General features: G+C 40.8%; 1 protein-coding gene across 1 annotated transcript in view; it reads left to right on the top strand.

Annotated features, from left to right (window-relative positions):
- The window catches only part of tpo (thyroid peroxidase), a 97,603-nt gene that overhangs the window by 43,152 nt on the left and 34,757 nt on the right, over positions 1–19,694 (top strand). The window contains exons 7-9 of the mRNA XM_072549119.1: positions 12,176–12,385; positions 13,771–14,277; positions 19,386–19,644. Of these exons, the coding sequence (XP_072405220.1) occupies positions 12,176–12,385; positions 13,771–14,277; positions 19,386–19,644 (976 nt within the window). The remainder of the gene's footprint in view (positions 1–12,175; positions 12,386–13,770; positions 14,278–19,385; positions 19,645–19,694) is intronic.

Here is a 19,694-nt window from a genome sequence, read left to right on the forward strand (position 1 = left end):
GACGATATTAGGCAAGAACTTTCGAAAGCTGATTGAGGGCAAATGTTCGCAGGTAAAGGGACGGCTGGAAAATGGGAAGCCTTCAGAAATGAGATAACGAGAATCCAGAGAATGTATATTCCTGTCAGGGTGAAAGGAAAATCTGGTAGGCATAGCTGCTGGATGACTAAAGAAATTGAGGGTTTGGTTAAGAAAAAGAAGGAAGCATGTGTAAGATATAGACAGGATAGATCGAGTGAATCCTTAGAAGAGTATAAAGGAAGTAGAAGTATACTTAAGAGGGAAATCAGGAGGGCAAAAAGTGGACATGAGATAGCTTTGGCAAAGAGAATTAAGGAGAAACCAAAGGGTTTGAACAAATACATTAAGGACAAAAGAATAAATAAGGAGAGAAAAGGGCCCCTCAAAGATCAGCAAGGCGGCCTTTGTGTGGAGCAGCAGAAAATGGAGGCGATACTAAATGAATATTTTGCATCAGTATTTACTGTGGAAAAGGATATGGAAGATAAAGACTGTAGGGAAATAGATGGTGACATCTTGCAAAATGTCCAGATTACAGAGGAGAAAGTGCTGGATGTCTTGAAATGGGTAAAGGTGGATAAATCCCCAGGACCTGATCAGGTGTACCCGAGAACTTTGTGGGAAGCTAGGGAAGTGATTGCTGGGCCTCTTGCTGAGATATTTAAATAATTGATAATTACAGGTGAGGTGCTAGAAGACTGGAGATTACCTAACGTGGTGCCACTATTTAAGAAAGGTGGTAAGGACAAGCCAGGGAACTATAGACTAGCCAGGGAACTAGTTGGTGGAGGGAATCCTGAGGGACAGGATGTACATGTATTTGGAAAGGCAAGGACTGATTAGGGATAGTCAGCATGGCTTTGTGCGTGGAAATCATGTCTCACAAACTTGATTGAGTTTTTTGAAGAAGGAACAAAGAGGATTGATGAGGGCAGAGCGGTAGATGTGATCTATGTGGACTTCAGTAAGGTGTTCGACAAAGTTCCCCATGGGAGAATGATTAGCAAGGTTAGATCTCATGGAATACAGGGAGAACTAGCCATTTGGATACAGAACTGGCTCAAAGGTAGAAGACAGAGGGTGGTGGTGGAGGGTTGTTTTTCAGACTGGAGGCTGTGACCAGTGGAGTGCCACAAGGATTGGTGCTGGGTCCTCTACGTTTTGTCATTTACATAAATGATTTGGATGCGAGCATAAGAGGTACAGATAGTAAATTTGCAATTACACCAAAATTGGAGGTGTAGTGGACAGCGAAGAGGGTTACTTCAGATTACAACTGGATCTTGACTAGATGGGCCAATGGACTGAGAAATGGCAGATGGAGTTTAATTCAGATAAATGTGAGGTGCTGCATTTTGGGAAAGCAGATCTTAGCAGGACTTATACACTTAATAGTAAGATCCTAGGGAATGTTGCTGAACAAACAGACTTTGGAGTGCAGGTTCCTAGCTTCTTGAAAGTGGAGTTGCACGTGGATAGGATCGTGAAGAAGGCATTTGGTATGCTTTCCTTCATTGGTCAGAGTACTATTTACAGGAGTTGGGAAGTCATGTTGTGGCTGTACAGGACATTGGTTAGGCCACTGTTGGAATATTGCATGCAATTCTGGTCTCCTTCCTATCGGAAAGATGTTGTGAAACTTGAAAGGGTTCAGAAAAGATTTACAAGGATGTTGCCAGTGTTGGAGGATTTGAGCTATAGGGAGAGGCTGAACAGCTTGGGGCTATTTTCCCTGGAGCGTCAGAGACTGAGGGGTGACCTTATAGAGGTTTACAAAATTATGATGGGCATGGATAGTGTAAATAGACAAAGTCTTTTCCCTGAGGTGGGGGAGTCCAGAACTAGAGGGCATAGGTTTAGGGTGAGAGGGGAAAGATATAAAAGAGTCTTAAGGGGCAACCTTTTCACACAGAGGATGGTACGGGTATGGAATGAGTTGCCAGAGGAAGTGGTGGAGACTGGTACAATTGCAACATTTAAGAGGCATTTGGATGGGTATATGAATAGGAAGGGTTTGGAGGGATATAGGCCTGGTGCTGGGAGTTGGGACTAGATTTGTTTGGGATATCTGGTCGGCATGGATGGGTTGGACCTAAGAGTCTGTTTCCATGCTGTACATCTCTATGATTCTATGACATAGAGTATAATGCCAACTTCAATAAGACAGCCTCCGAAATATTTACTTGCTTCCTCAACTGAGTGTTTCCACCATTATAGTTGACAGGGCCCTCAGCCAGGTCCGAACCAAGGGTGGCATGGTGATTCAGTGGTTAGCATTGCTACCTCACAGCGCCAGGGACCTGGGTTTGATTCCTGCCTCAGGTGACTGTCTGTATGGAGTTTGCATGTTCTCCCCATGTCGGCATGGGTTTCCTCCAGGTGTTCCAATTTCCTCCCACATTCCAAAAGACGTACAGATGCCTGTGCTAAATTGCCATAGTGTTAACTGCAATAGTCAGGGGTAATTGGAGGGAAATGAGTCTGGGTGGGTTACTCTTTGGAGGGTTGGTGTGGACTTGTTGGGCTGAAGGGCCTGTTTCCACACTGTAGATGTAAATCTCCTTGTGGTTACTAATCAATCTATTCTTTTTACCTCCCCTTTGGTATTTATCTGTCTATTGAACATTTTTGGATTTCCTTTTATATTACCTGTTAAAATTTTCTCACATAATCTCTTTGCTCTCTGATTTTTATTTTCTTTCACTTCTGTTGCAAACTTTTTATATTCAGCCAGGTTTTCACTTGTACTATCACTCTGACATCTGCTGTGTGCAACCATTTCCTGATGAAGGGCTTTTGCCTGAAACATTGATTTTCCTGCTCCTCGGATGCTGCCTGACCTGCTGTGCTTTTCCAGCACCACACTCTCCACTCTAATCTCCAGCATCTGCAGTCCTCACTTTCACCTGTGTGCAACCATTGTCAGCTTCATCTTACTCTGTTAGTGGATCTTCCACATTCTTAGCTTTTGTCAAGTGAGTTACACATGTTTGTTCTGCCCTGACTTCAAGTGACCTTTCTCATGTGATCCCCTCCTCTTCACCTCTTTAATTTTGCAAGTGGATGCCTTTTTCGCAGAATCACGCGACTGGAGAGGTATAAGTGCTAGGATCTTCTGGTGTTCCCACGGCTGGTGCCTTATTTAAAGCCTAGCTGCACATACCACTTCAGACTCTGTCTGCAAAGAGCTGCTCTTCAAACCAGTGCTTGACTGTTATTGCAGTGGACATGGCCTCGAGTAGAGGAAAGCTGATTATACACTTCACAGACAAAGAACTGGTGGTTTTGATGAACTGTGCACAGGAGAAGAGAGCAGTCCATTTTCCTGCCGGCTAATGTCGCAGGAGGTTAAATCACTAAACCTACCCCCAACCTGGATTACACTCTGGGCTAGTGCTGTGCCTGAGCTGAAGCAGGGCACTCAGTATTATAGGAAATAGGTAAATGGTGCTCTGCACTGTAAAGTGGAAAGGCTTTCCTTCTGCCTGTATCCTCAGTAATCAAACGAGACTCGAGTTCCTCTGTTCACTGACTTGATTCGAGCATATTCACAATTCCACTGATCAGTTATACAGTGTTATAGCTTTACTATACCCTACATTCCAGGGCTGTTACCTTTATCAAGTTACATGATTCTGCATAACATCAGTATGTTACTCTGTCACAATTCATTCTCCCTACATCTGTACATTCTTCTTATTTCATAGAAGGTATTACTCCATTTTTGTGAAATCTTGTAAACATTTTGTGCCAGCTTGTCTTCGCCAGTTCTAGCAGCTCTTTTTCAACTTTCTTGTATTTTTCCCCTTTGTGCCATCATCTTCTCTCTGCTATCATAGGGACACCACTTACTTTAATCCTGTCACTGGACACCTCTCTCACCATGGCCTGTGAACCACCACTCTGATCATTATTTGCATCATGTCCATTCAATGGTTCTCACCCACTTCATCCTCCCAAATGACTAACGTCCATGACCCTTGCCCTTCCAACTCACTCAGTGGAGACACCACTATCTCTCCTGAAGTTGAATTACCAATAGATTTTCTTTCATCCACTTCCATCCCATTCAATGCCTTTCTTTTGTCTCTTTGGAGGAAACATCAGACCAGTTGTTGGACTGATATCTCCACAGCACCCCACGTGTCCCGCCTCTAAACCCAGAACAGAACCATGCAGGACTAACCCTGGCCAAGCCCCTGGCCTGGAATTGAAGGAGCATCTTGACTATCAGTGGTGATTACCCTTTCACTCCACCAAGGGAGACACCCCTTTGACTTTCACACATGGCACATTGCTTGGAGAACATGGTGTGTGTGTGTGCATTTGTGTGTGTGCGTTTGTGCGCAAATAGTTGGCATGAGTGTGACATTGACATAGTATAATGCTGCATAAACATATCCACTCCCTCGACTGTTCACTGCTCTCACTAAAAACTGCCTGAATTGGTTTCTGTAGTTTGACTGCACTCAAACTACCTTTGCTTTAAATGTAACAAATTGCTCACATTGCTTTAGTATAGTTTTGACTGGCAATCCTTGACCCAATTCAACTGTCCAGATCTCTTTTTGCTGCACAGGAATTGGACGTCCATCAATAAATTATTCTTATTCTAAATTGCTCTTTGTCCTTCTCCCAATCCAAACTTTAGGACGCAACAAACATAAAATCTTCTGACTGACACTTCATCCACTTTACCCACCTCATACTCTGGAATCGATCCACCAAAGATTTGTTCCTCATTGCCATGTTAATGGAACAGTGAGGGATCTCCTTCAGGGATTGATAAGTTCTGTGTGGTCGTTCAGTTAAAACAATAAAGTGCATTGGCGGCCATGAAACAAAACATTTGCTTTCTGTATGTGCAGCTTACAAATTCATAACAGCCTTACTACCAGGAAGGTCACAATAATATTTACAAATAGCATATGGAGCCCTTAATTGTGAAGGCCTAGCAAGACAAAACTGGACAATCAAAAGTTTTGGCATTTTTACTGAACTTCTCATAATAATGCTGTTCCTGATTAAACAAGTTGGCACATTGTTGTCTTGCACCAATGGATGTTGAAGCCCATACGGCACATTTATTTAGCAATGCAAAATATTTGTCCATGTGCCAGTGAGCAACTATCCACCTTCAGTGTTCCTGCACATAAATGAGCAACAGTTTACTGATGCAGAATAGTATAAAATGCCATCTGGTATTTTGATCTTCAGCACATGACTAATATAGGCATTGACAACAAAGAAGCTTTAACGCACCATTACAGTTATATGTGTGAATACGGTTCCCTCATACTTATCAAGCTTAAAAATGCCTCCAGATCGATTCTATCCAGTTATGCTGGAGTATTCGTAAGTTGACCAGTTAGGTGTTGTGAAATTGAAGAGAAATTTTATTTTATTTCTTTATGGGATCATTTCTGATGTGGTACATTTGTGTAAAAGATAGTTTCAAATAAGAGAGAGATGTCCCCAACTTCATATGCTGGTGGAAGCAAGGATTTAAGATGTTAACCCCAAGAACTAATGGGTGGGACAGATGAGAATTTAAAAATAATTTAATGTTTAATTGGGATCACAATCCAGTTCCAACGTGCCCATCTTAATGTTCTATTTGGATACCAGCAAAAAATCTATTCAGTCAGTGGTTTAATTTTACATACAGCTAGGTAGTTGTTGATGCAATTAACATCCTTAAGAACTTATTATAATATATTTCTAAATTGCTTTTAACTTTAAATCAAATTTATCGCACGCTGCTCAGGTTTCCCATTGATTAGGTAACAGACCAAGGGAAAAGAGGCAAAACAGATCACTCATTAATGATAGACATTTAAACTTGTAATTGTCTCATCTGAATTTATTGTGACTGGTTCTGTTTCCTGGGGCTAATATTTGACAGTGGATTTCAATGAGTTTAGGAACAGCAGGTGAGGGAACAGATGTGTTTGACAACACAACAGGAGAGAAATACCATCACAACCAATGATGACCTGACATTGTGGGATAAGCATGTGAACTCAATGGAGTTTCACAGGAGAGAGGTGCATAATAGGATGGTGCAGGGACGAGGAACCAAGCAGACAGAGTTTACACACAGATGCTCTGTGTCCTGAATCTCTCCAAAGTGCAGTGCTAAGCTCATTACATTAGGTAATGGCAGATATCTGCAGCCTTCAATTTGAAGATCTGCTCCCAGTTGGAAGCATTACCAGCGGCTGTGAAACTGATAATTCTCCTCAACTACTTTGTCCCAAATCTTACCTGAGTGCTCAGAGAAACATCTCAGGGTCTCCCCCCAGTCAGCTGCACATCAAAACAGTAGGCAGGTAACTGATTATTTGTTTGGTCAGGTTTGGGAATTATGTAAAAATTTCTGCCATGGTGAAATTTCCCATCCAATTGAGCAGACACTTATTTTTGACTGAATTCAGGGTGTGACACACATGACAGTGCAAACAATACCAAGTTTACCAGGCATTTTTAGAAATGAAGGATATTTGTCTTTCAATACAGAACTGATGTCAACTCACGTAGGAGAAAGTGAGGACTGCAAATGCTGGAGATCAGAGTCGAGCATGTGGTGCTGGAAAAGCACAGCAGGTCAGGCAGCATCCGAGGCGCATATGTTGCCTGACCTGCTGTGCTCTTCCAGCACCACACACTCGACTCTGATGTCAACTCACCCAAAGAGGTTAGGCAAGTCTATGTAACAATGGTCAGACATGCATACTGCAACACTCTGACATCCCAGAACTTTACAGCTGGCAGACTTTGGGGCTGGACAAAAGTGAGGACTGCAGATGCTGGAAGTCAGAGTCTAGGTTAGAGTGGTGCTGGAAAAGCACAGCCGGCCAGGCAGCATCTGAGGAGCAGGAAAATCAACGTTTCGGGCAAAAGCCCTTCATCAGGACTGAAGGGCTGTTTGGGGCTGTTTCAGGGTGACAAAAAAAACTCCTCATATAAAAAAATTAGTTTAGCCCATGCTAATGGGTTCCACCTGAAATGGCCTCATAAACTGGCAAGGATTAGTTTAACTTTCAGCCCCAGATAGCAATTCGATATCACAAAGAACAAAGAATATTACAGCACAAGAACGAATCATTTAACCTATTAAGACTGTGCCAACACATGACGCCTTTATAAACTAAAACCCTTTTGCCTCTATGTACTCCATGTCCCTCTACTTCCTGCCTATTCATGTATCTGTCCACATGCCATTTAAATTATGCTGTTGTATCCCCCTCCCCCACCTCCTCTAGCAGCACATTCCAGGCACTTACCACCCTCTATGTAAAAACCTGCCTCTTGCATCTCTTTAAACTTCCCCTCTTTTACCTTAAAACTATATTCCCTAGTATTTGATATCTCCATCTTGGGAAAAATGTTCTGACTATACATTCTATCCATTTCTCCCATAAATTTGTAAGCCTCTATCAGATTGCCCTTCAACCTTCAACATTCAAGTGAAAACAAACTGAGTTTGTATAATCGCTCCTCATAGCTGATAATGTTCAAACTAGGCAACATCCTGGTAAAACTTTTCTGTACTCTCTCCAAAGCCTCTACATCCTTCTGGTAGTGTGGCCACCAGAACTGTACAGAATATTCCAAGTGTGCCTTTGTCAAAGCTCTTTACAGCTGCAAGGTGATTTGCCAATTTTTATACTCTATGCTCTGACCAATGAAGGCAAAGATGCCATATGCCTTCTTTACTACTTATCCACTTGCGTTGTCACTCTCAGGAACTGTGGACCAGTATGCCTAGTTCCCTCTCTGATGTTGATGCTTCTCAGAATTCTGCTATTTACTGTTGCTATTCTGTTGCCCTTCTTAAATGAAGGAACAACATTAGCTATTTACAGTCCTCTGGGGCAGTTCCTGTTACTAAACAGGATAGAAAGGCTTTGTACAAGGTCTCAGCAATTTCCTTCTTCTCGTCCCTCAGTACTCTATGATAGATCCCATTAGGTCCTGGGCATTGCCAAAGTTGAAAATCACACAACACCAAGTTATAGTCCAACAGGTTTAAATGGAAGCACACTAGCATTCGGAGCGATGCTCCTTCATCAGGTGATTGTGGAGGGCTCGATCGTAACACAGAATTTATAGCCAAAATTTGCAGTGTGATGTAACTGCAATTATACATTGAAAAATTGATTGTCTGTTAAGCCTTTCATCTGTTAGAATACATTGATAGTTTCACTTCTTTCATGGTGTTGTGTGATTTTTAACTTTGTACACCCCAGTCCAACACTGGCATCTCCAAATCTGGGCATTGCTGACCTTAAAGTTTTTCAATACACCCAACACCTCTACGTTTTTTTACATTGACATGACCTGGAATATCAACACACCTCTCTAGATTCACTATCCACCATGTCCTTCTCCTTCATAATTTCTGATGCAAAGTAATTATTAAGGACTTCAGCCACATCCTCTAGCTCCATGCATGAATTTCCTCCTTTGTCCTTGCGTTGACCTACCCTTTCCCTACCTACCCTCTTTCTCCTTATATATGTATAAAGTGCCTTGGATTTCCTTCAATCCTGTTTTCCAAGGTAATTTCATGGCCCCTTTTACACCTCCAACACCTTGTTTAAGCTCCTTTCTGTTTTCTTTATGTTCCTTGAGAGTTCTGTCTGTCTTCAGTTTCCTAAGCCTCTACGTTTCTCATAGTTACATTTTTCCTTCTGACTAAGCTTTCAAATTCTCTTGTCATTTGAGGTTCCCAAATCTTGCCATCCTTATCCTTTGCTTCAATAGGAACATGTTGGTCTTTAACTTAATCAACTAGTCTTGGAAAAATTCCCACATATCACATATGGATTTACCCTCAAACAGTCGTACCCAATCTACAGCCCCAAGTTCCTGCCTAATGTTGCGGTAGTTAGCTCTCCCCCAATTTAGTACTTGTGCTCCTCTCCTCCTTATCCATAAGTAACTTAAAACTTACAACTTATGATCACTATTCTCAAAAAGCACCCTTTCGAAATTTTGGTCACTTGGCTGTGATCGTTCCCCAATACCAGGTCTAGATGGCCCCTTCCCTAGTTGGACTATTTACATGCTGCTTCAAGGAACCCTCATGAATGCACCTAACAGATTGTCACCCATTGAAGTCCTTGGTGCTAAGGGAGTCCCAGTCAATATATGGGAAGTTAAAATCACTCGCAACAAGAACCCTATTGTTTTCATTTTTTTTTCCATTATCTGGACACATTTCTGTACCTCTATCACCTGCTACCTTTTGGGAAACCAGCAGTATATCCTCAACAAACCAATTTCACCTTTCCAAATCCTATGTTCCACCCATATGACCTTGCTGGATGAGTCCTCCAAGTGTCTTTCCTTTATTGGTCAGAGTATTGAGTACAGGATGTTGGGAGGTCATGTTGCAGCTGTCCGGGATATTGGTTCGGCCAATTTTGGAATATTGTGTGCAATTCTGGTCTCCTTCCTATCAGGAGGAAATTGTGAAACTTGAAAGAGTTCAGAAAAGATTTACAAGGATGTTGCCAGGGTTGGAGGATTTGAGCTACAGGGAGAGGCTGAACAATCTGGGGTTGTTTTCCCTGAAGCATTGGAGGCTGAGGGGTAATGTTTTCTAAGTTTAGGATAGGATAAATAAACAAAGACCCTGGAGTGGGGAGCCCAGAACGAGAGGGCATAGGTTTATGGTGAGAGGGGAAAGATATAAAAGAGACCTAAGGGGCAACTTTTTCACACAGAGGGTGGTACTTGTATAGAATGAGCTGCCAGAGGAAGTGGTGGGGGCTGTTACAATTACAACATTTAAAAGGCATCTGGATGGGTATATGAAAAGGAAGGGTTTGGAGAGATATAGGCCAGGTGCTGACAGGTAGGACTAGATTGGGTTGGGTTGGGATATCTGGTCAGCATGGACGAGTTAGACTGAAGGGTCTGTTTCTGTGCTGTATATCTCTATGACTCTATGGCTGAATGTCCTTCCTCAGTAAAGTTGTGGTATTCTCCCTAATCAATAACACACTTTCCCTACCTTTTTTGTATCTTTATCTTGCCTGAAACATCCAAATCCTGAAACATTTAGCTGTTGATTCTTTCCCTCTCACAACCAGTTTTTTGTAACAGCTACAATGTCATAATTATCTGTAATAATTCAAGCTTTAAGCTCATCTGCCTTTCCTGTTACACACTTCATATTAAAACAAACATACTTCAGACCGTCAGTCTGTAGTTTCGAGCATAAATGTCTGCTAACACTCGGAATTGTCAGTTGTAACCAATTTTATTTTATTTTTGGATGACCTTTTTAGGTGCAAAATCAAAGAATAGTATTCAGTAAAATAATAAACCCCACTTCCAAACTCAGACTAGCAATAGGCAGCCACTGTGCCCTATATCATTGAAGCAATATTGCATAGTAGGTGAACCATAAAAACCTGATTTATGGTTTAGGAAGACTGCGTGTAAAAGGGGTTTGTCTATCCACCTCAATGATTAGATAGTTAAACACTTTGCTTTGATTAGGTCTGAGCTGTGAAGAACTGGAAGAGCATAGGTTTGATCCCTGGGCTTCAATATGTTTGCTGATCTTAATTAGAATGGGAGTAAAAGCTCTAATGTAGTCTCAACAATTCTGCATGAGATTAGGAGATTCATGCAATATGCAAAGGTCTCTGCTGAAAAATGTGTGTCCATGTTAGATAAGCATAGCATTTATATTTGGTTGTGATAGGCACTCATGTTGTCCAATTCACTTAGTTAAGAAGCCCAATGATAATCATTAAGCAGATTCATAAATGAGAGTTGACCAGGTTGAAATATAATGTGGAGGTGCCAGTGTTGGACTGGGTGGACAAGGTCAGAAGTCACATAACAGCAAGTCATAGTCCAACATGTTTATTTGAAATCACAAGATTCACTTCACCTTATGAAGGAGCAGTGCTCTGAAAGCTTGTGATTTCAAATAAACCTGTTGAACCATAACCTGGTATTGTGTGACTTCAGACCTGATTGAAATATAGCAGTGGAGGCACAAGATCTTTACAAACCTATGGAAGTTCAATGACACAAATGAATAAGAAAACTGGATAATAAAAATTGAGTTTTCTGGACTAAGATAGGTGAGTACTTAACAATATCTCTACTACTGAACAAAAGTGTTAATTGTTTTAGGGGCAGTGAACAGATGCTTCAATTCTTTAATATTCTCTATTCAGTCCTTGCATAGCAGAATCTCAATCAAACAATCAAGCATTCAAGGAATTCTCATAATAAGAAAAGGCCAAGTTGCACTCTGTGGATTTTAATTTTGCTTTATTTGAGCAAGGTTCATTGATTTATAATTCACTTTCATATTGAGTTAAGTTTTCAATGTAATGCAGGAAATAGTCTCTTAAAATAAATCCTTTGTGTACAGTTTAAAATTCTATCAAACATCTTTCTTTATTAATTAATAAGCATGATAGAGTCTAGTTGCAGCAGATTTAATACTTGAAGAAGAAATGCAAGATTTGACTTCAGCCTTTTTTATATTAATATCAATCTTAGAAAATATCCATGTTTCTTTCATTCTGTCAGTGCAATGGCTGGACCTGTTGATGCATTAAAATTGATCTCCACATTCCTACGGCCAAGTTGCACATGTACAATTGTTTGCTCTCTTTTGACACAAAAGTAGAAATGCAACATCATTTGACTCTTCTTCATGGTCATTAACTTCTTTAGTTAACAGTAGCTTGAATGTATCCATAACTTATACATTTTTAGTTACATTCAGTCACTTTTGTTCATTGATTGGGGGAGGGGGATTGAATACGTAGGCAATAATGGTAATGTCATTGGATTAGCAATCTAGAAGCCCAAAGTAGTCATGATTTGGAGATGCCGGTGTTGGACTGGGGTGTACAAAGTTAAAATCAAACAACACCAGGTTATAGTCCAACAGGGTTAATTAGAAGCACACTAGCTTTCGGAGCGCTGCTCCTTCATCAGCTGGTTGATGAAGGAGCGGCACTCCAAAAGCTAATGTGCTTCCAATTAAAACTGTTGGACTATAACCTGGTGTTGTGTGATTTTTAACTTAGAAGCCCAAAGCAATGCTCTAAGGAGACTCGCTCAAATCCCACCACTAGTTTCTGTATTAAACAAATTTGTTTTCTGACAGGTCCGAGATATAACCAACAAAATTCTACGTACATCTGTTCAGACCAATATGACCGAAGACCATCTCTATTCACACATCCTAGTTGAGTGGGGTCAATACATTGACCACGATTTTGCATTCACGCCTCAGAGCATCAGTCTAGCTGCCTTTGTGGGAGGAGTGGACTGTAGGAGTACATGCCAGAATCTCAATCCCTGTTTTCCAATAAAGGTATTTATAAAATTTTAATTATAGATTTTAGATTATAGACAACAGTGGGAAAATATTGAAATGCCAATTTCTTTTCAACATTTTAGAGTTCAAAACAGACCTGGTCTAAGCATATCACAGGACCAAATTCTAATGCTCTCTTTCTGCACCACATATAAACTTGAATAAAGTGTGCAGAATGACATTTACTTTGTATTGTGGAATCATTTCATGTCTTCCCTCTTTCAATGAATGCTGACCTCAATGTTTCTATGCAGTCCAACTTACTGGTATAATTGGAGAGAGGAAGTAATTAATTTATATGATGATGAATGAACATTCATTAAGAAAAACCTCTGTGACTTATTGTCAATGGTATTTCTAGTCGTGTTCCTTAATATGTGATTAACTTTAAGCTGTTCACTTACTATCTATACAAGGAAATGATTTCACCACAATTGGGAGTACTAAATGCAATTTTTGCTGGCTATTATACAAAGGTAAGCAAAAACATGGAGAATAGTCAGCATAGATTCATCAAGATGATTCTAGGTGTAAGAAAGCTATGTGCAAAGAATTCAGCTACTGGAATATTTTAATAATATCAGAGCTGATTCAATTGATGTGGATAACATTACAAAGACTTCTTTTTACTGGAGAAAGGCTACCCTCTGTGTTGGAAATGCAGAGTCAGGCATCACTAAATGTGACTGTCTTCACCACAATAGATATTTATTACAGCAGCAGCACTAATGTTTCAAACATTTGAAGCAGAGGAACATGCAAGCAAATCGAACTCGAGTAAGACAATGTCGTTCCAGCAAAAAGCCAACCCTACCACGAAGGAAAAATAACCTCATTTTCATAGTCATAGAATCATACAGCATGGTCTAACCAGTCTACACCAACCATGCTCCCAAACTAAACTAGTCCCACCTGCTTGTTCTTTGTTCGTAACCCTCCAAATCTTTCCTATTCATGAACTTATCCAAATGTCTTCTAAATGTTGTAACTGTACTGTTTCCACTACTTCCTCTGGCAGTTCATTCCACACACATACCACTCTCTATGCAAAAACGTTGCCCTCATTCCCTTTTTAAATCTTTCTTTTCTCACCTTAAGAATATGGCCCCTTGTTTTGAACTCCCCTAGCCTCGGGAAAAGACACTTGTCATTCATTTATCTATGCCCCTTATAATTTTATAAATCCTGCATTGCAAAATGTTCATGATACTGTCATATTGCTGCTAAGATTAGGCAATTATTGTAGAATATAAAAGATCTAAAAGGTGGTCATTACATATAGATGCACAGTATATGGTGCTCCAACTTTGATTTATTGACTGGAAGCTAAAAGATAGTGTTGACCATTTTAACCTTGCCGCATTTCAATGTTCATCAAACAGGTACATCAAAGTGATCCCCATTTCAAAATTAATGAATGCATCACATTCTATCGCTCCTCACCATCATGTGGAACAGGACATCAGGAAATGCCCTTTGAGACTCTAAACCCTCGACAACAAATCAATGCAGTAACTTCCTTTATTGATGCTTCAACTGTCTACGGGAGCAATGCAGCTCAAGCAACAAAGCTAAGGAATCATTCAAGTGAGGAGGGTCTCCTTCTCACTAATGCAAAATACAAGGATGGCAGCTACGAACTGTTGCCTTTTGTAGATCAGGTTCCATCTCCATGTCTACAAGCGCCTAATGCTACTCACAGTGAAAGAGTAGAATGTTTTCTGGCTGGAGAAGGCCGAGCAAATGAAGTTCTTACTCTTGCTTCAATGCACACGTTATGGATGCGTGAGCATAATCGCTTAGCAAAGGCCCTGCACAGGATGAACTCTCACTGGAATTCAGAAACTCTATACCAGGAGACACGTAAAATTATTGGCGCACTGCATCAGGTTGGTTATTTCATTATTTCTACAGTTTTCAAATGTTGATGTGGAACAGTCCATGCTAAATATTGTCCCCAAGATTATGGGATGGTTAATGTAGGCTTTGGGCAAAATACAAATGAACAGGGCAGAAACTTATCAGCCATGATTGAATGGCAGAGCTTACTTAATGGGCTGAATGGTCTAATTTCTGCTCCTATGTCTTATCATCTTAAATTGGAATGCATCTTGTGATTGTCCATCACCTTCCCATTTAGTCAGAAATGGGGTGTCAGGAGGAAGAGAGCAGAGGCATTGCTGTCTGACATTAGGAAAAGATGTTGGACTGACCAGATGATGTCAAAAACCAGCATGCTATTCGATCTTGCCTCTGGTCCTGAGCAAACTGAATAGCTGTATGAAGTAGTCAGACACTATAATCCTGTAGCAGCAGTGGAGTCCACCAAATGAAGGCCATTTTAATCATAGAATCCCTACAGTGTGGAAACAGGCCCTTCAGCCCAACAAGTCCACACCAACCCTCCGAAGAGTAACCCACCAAGACCAATTCTGCCTACCCTATATTTACCCCTGACTAATGCACCTAACCTGCATGTCCCTGAACACTCTAGCAATTTAGCACAGCCAATCCACCCTAACCTGCCCATCTTTGGACTGTGGGAGGAAACCAGAGCACCCAGAGGAAACCCACGCTGACATGGAGAAAATGTACAAACTCCACACAGACAGTCGCCCAAGGCTGGAATTGAAACCAGTTCCCTGTGAGGCAGCAGTGGTAACCACTGAGCCACCATGTCTCCTAATAATAGCGGCCAATCACAAAGGACAAGGAAAGAGGCTTTCTTATGGAAAATTTTGCCTGTTTCCCATCCTTTCACTCCCACATCCTTCACTCCATATAGACGCCAATAATCTCGCAGGCACCCACACTGAGTTAAAGTAATATTGGTGCAGATGCCTACTTGCGGTATTCTGATTGCCTAAGCTCAAAAATCTCAACAGAGACAAGAAAACCAGTGGACAGCAAGAGGAATAATGGCAGTGGATTGAGAACCTATATTTTCATCCCTGTACTCTGCAACATTGCAATATTCAAATTGGTGGTATAGAGAACATTCCATCTCCCTTCAGCTTTTTGCATGCTCAAATCTTGGGGTGAGGTGCAGGTGCAGGTTTTGCACCTCTTGCAGCAGTAGGGGAAGGTGCCAGGTGTGGAGAGGGTGTTGGTGGAGAGTGTGAACCTAACAAAGGAGTCACGGAGGGAATGGACCCTGCGGAAGGCAGATAGGAATGGGGAGGGAAATATATTTTTGGTAGTGGTGGGGGTCTGATTTTAGTTGGCAGAAATGACGGAGGGAGATATGCTGGGTTTGGAGATTAGTAGGGTGGAAGGTGAAGGCTGGGGGATTCTATTCTCATTGTGGTTGGAGGAATGGAATTCAAGGGCTGTGGTGCGGGAAACGGAGGAGACACAATTGAGGGCATTGTTGATAACAGGGGAGAGGAAATTACAGTGCTGGACATAGGACGACATCTGGGATGTCCTGGAGTGGAATCGCTCATTCTGGAAGTAATATATCACAGAACAGGAATCCAATGTAAGTTAACTGTGAGAGGAGATTATGAATGGTAGGATATTGTCATGGACAGGATTGTCAAGAAATGAACTTATTCATTTGCTACATTGCAGCAAAGAAAGTAATAGTTCAGGGTCCCTGGGATAACGTGTAGACTGCAGTGTTGTAGCATTTTGAAAGATTTTGTAGATATAAGTCTGAATTTCCATTTCCAATTCGGGAGCACAGGAGTTGGGAAAAAAATGACCTTCACCACAAATCTATTCAGTCAGATTTTCATTCTGGGAGTATGGGAATTAATTAGGTTCAGAACCCCCATTCCGAGGACAAGATCAGAGGCCAACCCAAGATCTACCATTCCAGATGAAGGCTGTGAGAAAGGCCTACCTCAGTGATCCAAAACTTGGTCCCAGGTTTAAACAAAAATAAAGCAAAAAGACCACTCACACCTCACATTCCTGTGCCAACCCAGCCCACATCATTCCCTTCAACCCATCCCAATAGCCCCTGGTACTCTATCTGCCGTCTCATCACCCTTTATAACCTCCATGTTACTCTTTATAACTCCAGTGCAAACTCAGCATCAATTCAGTCTCCCATACACCATCATTTTTTTTCTTACACCCTCCACATCATTTCATTGACTGTTCCCCAATGAAAGAGTTCAGGACCCATGCTGAGAAATAATAAAAATATCTAGCATACACTATTTATAACAAAGATATGTACTCATTCATAAAAGTCCATTCAATCCAAATACATAATCCTGTATTTAATAAAAAAAACAAACATCTAATTCAAGTATTAGTCCTTTAGAAAAATAATCATTTGTAGTTCCACTTCAAGTACTTCACAAATATTTGAAGCTGTCAATCAAACTCTGAGCTGACTGGCAAGCTATAATGGAAGGTGTTTAGTGGTAATGTCACTAGTCTAGTAGCCTGGAAACCCAGGCTAATGTTCTAGGAACACAAGTTCAAATTCAACCATAGCAAGTGGTGAAATTTGAATTCAAATCTGGAATTTAAAAAGCTAGATTAATAATAGTTGTGTGACCACTGTTGATTGTTGGAAAGAACAATCCAGTTCATTAATGTCCTTTGGGAAGGAAATATGCCATCCTTCCTGAGTCTGTCCAACATGTGATGCCAGACCCGTAGCAACATGATTGACTATTAACTACCTTGTTGGCACTTGGGGATGGGCATTAAATTCTGGTCGAACCAGTGATGACCACATCCCATGTATAAATTTAAAAGAGGGTTGTGGAATCGGTCATGCAGCGCAAATCACAGCCCTCAGATTTATGTTAACAAAGTGAAATAGTGAGCAGTTTTGTTGTGAACTGCAGCTTGTTTGTTTAAAGTTAAAGAACAGGCAAGTTAAATGCCTTGACAGCTTCAACACTCCATTGAGTTTATGAACTTTATATGCATACTCACGTCTACTTTTGACCATTCCAAAGAGCATTTGAATTATCCCAAAGGACATCTGACCCCTTCCAAAGGTGGCCTTAGTCATATCCAAAAGTGTATTCTGCATCTCCAAAGATGCCTGGCAGCTTTTAAAGTCTGCAATTTGTGACTCCCTGTTGTGAAAGCTGGATCTATTTGAAGGCACCTACACTTCAACATGTTGCCTCTATGAATCATGGATACGCAAACCACAGCTCATCCTATCCACTCCCTTCCTCCCAGTGATGTGGTGAGTTCCAGGTTCATGGGTGAGTCTTCCAGAATCAGTGCCCAGGTATCATTTAGTCTAAGTTCACATTTGTGAAGATTCAGTCCATCATATTCTCTAGCAATAGTTAGGAAGAATAAAACGAGCTGATATGCCTGTAAGGAGAAATTGGAGACATTAATTGTGAATAAAAGCAGCCATTGTGGTCGATAGTTTCCACTTAACCTACTTGAAGATGTATATTGCACACTTCTGGAACAGGTTGGACTTGAGTCAGAACCTCCTGATTTGTAAGTAGGATCACTACTGCTGCACTGATTCCATTCTGGTTTATCTGTGGCTGTATCACCTCTCACTCAGCCAAGGACCTCACACCGGCTGTATGGGAGAAGTAGTTACGTTGTTATAAACATTTCAAGGGAATCAATAAAGTTTTGATTTTCAAATTTGCTGCATCTTATGCATTTACCTGTTCAATATAATGCTTGTTTGTACCCGAGCTCTGATCACATTGAAGTTACATTCTCCCAAAGGCAAGAGATCACGTTGCAGCAGGTAATATATCCCGATGAAGTGGAGCACCGTGACAATGTACAGGTTCTATTTTCTAAGCTTAATTCTTACTGCATTGTTCTAGATTTTCAAAAGATAAAAACTCTGGGACATACAAGATGTAAGGCCCACCCACAAGAATAGTCAGTGATATAGAGAAATAAGAATGATATACCCTTCGCTTTCATTGTATGAGAGATTCACGTTGTCAAGAAATATAATTAGGATTGGGAATTATTGAAACCCTGATGTCCCATTCTGTTCTCAGGTAACACCAGCTGAACCCATTTACAGCTGCCATTAAAGGCCACCTGTTGGAAAGGCATATCCTAAAGCTGCACTGCACCATTTTTTTCGTTTAGCTGTTCCATTGAAAGATAATCAATTTCTTTATCAGTCCATCCCTGACACATATCACATGCAACAAAGCACAGGATATCATAATCGATTCACTGGTCTTTTTTTATTAACCCCAAGGCAACTGCTTGATTCAGCCATCATGTCACCAAACATAACCATAAGCCTAAATAAAAAACCGAAAGAACTGCAGATACTGTAAATCAAAAACAAATACAGAATGTGCTGGAAAAGCTCAGCGGGTCTAGTAGCATCTGTGAAGAGAAATCAGGGTTAACATTTGTGGTCTGGTGAACCTTCCTCATAACCATATGCCTGAAATGCATACCTCAAAATAATTGAGAAGAAGAAGTACCCATATACCATAGCCCACCTCAACTCTTTGAAGAAAGGCTTTCACACAAATTGGCTTTGATTGCAGTGAACCACACACGTAGCTTTAAAGAAAAAATGAAAGAGCTTTCACATTTACAGCTATTTGCTGATCTCAGGAATCCTGAAAGCACATCACAGTTAATGCAATAAAGGACATCACCACTGAAACTGGAGAAATACAGCAGGCATCAACAGATGGAGGCCACAAACAGCAATGAGATGATTGATCAAAGACAGAAAGACTGCAGATCTATGTGCTGCAACAGTATGAAGTTAACTTGACAACTAACACAGCAAAACCCTAATGATAGTTTTCAAGCTGACTATTGCTATTATTAAAAACATTCTGATGAGCCTTCAAAAGCTTTATAATTAACTACTGCTGTGTTGTATTCGAAAGCTCACTGACCATTGATAAGTGCAATATTTGCAATTACATGTCTAGTCATAAAATGTCTTTCCTGGGATAATGCTTTTAACTTGTCTGGTTTAGTAATGATGTATCTGGTTCTATTTTGTGACATTCCTCTGAGAGTTACTCACGGTTGAGATTCACTGTATTTGCTGTAGATTATTACAATGAGAGACTACATTCCAAAAATCCTTGGCTCTCAAGCTTTTGATCAACGACTTGGAAAGTACCATGGATATGATGAAATGCTGAATCCCACATTATCCAATGTGTTCGCAACTGCAGCTTTCCGTTTCGGTCATGCAACTATCAGTCCCAGGATACAAAGATTGGACGAAAATTTCAAGGAGCATCCCAAGTACCCGAGCATAAATCTGCATAACAGCTTCTTCAGTCCTTGGAGAATCATAAAAGAAGGTTATAGTTGTTATGAGGCTTCAAATAATATCACAGCATTCCTACAAGAG

This window comes from Chiloscyllium punctatum, chromosome 3 (genome assembly GCF_047496795.1).
Source record: "Chiloscyllium punctatum isolate Juve2018m chromosome 3, sChiPun1.3, whole genome shotgun sequence".
In the NCBI taxonomy this organism is placed as follows: Eukaryota; Metazoa; Chordata; class Chondrichthyes; order Orectolobiformes; family Hemiscylliidae; genus Chiloscyllium; species Chiloscyllium punctatum.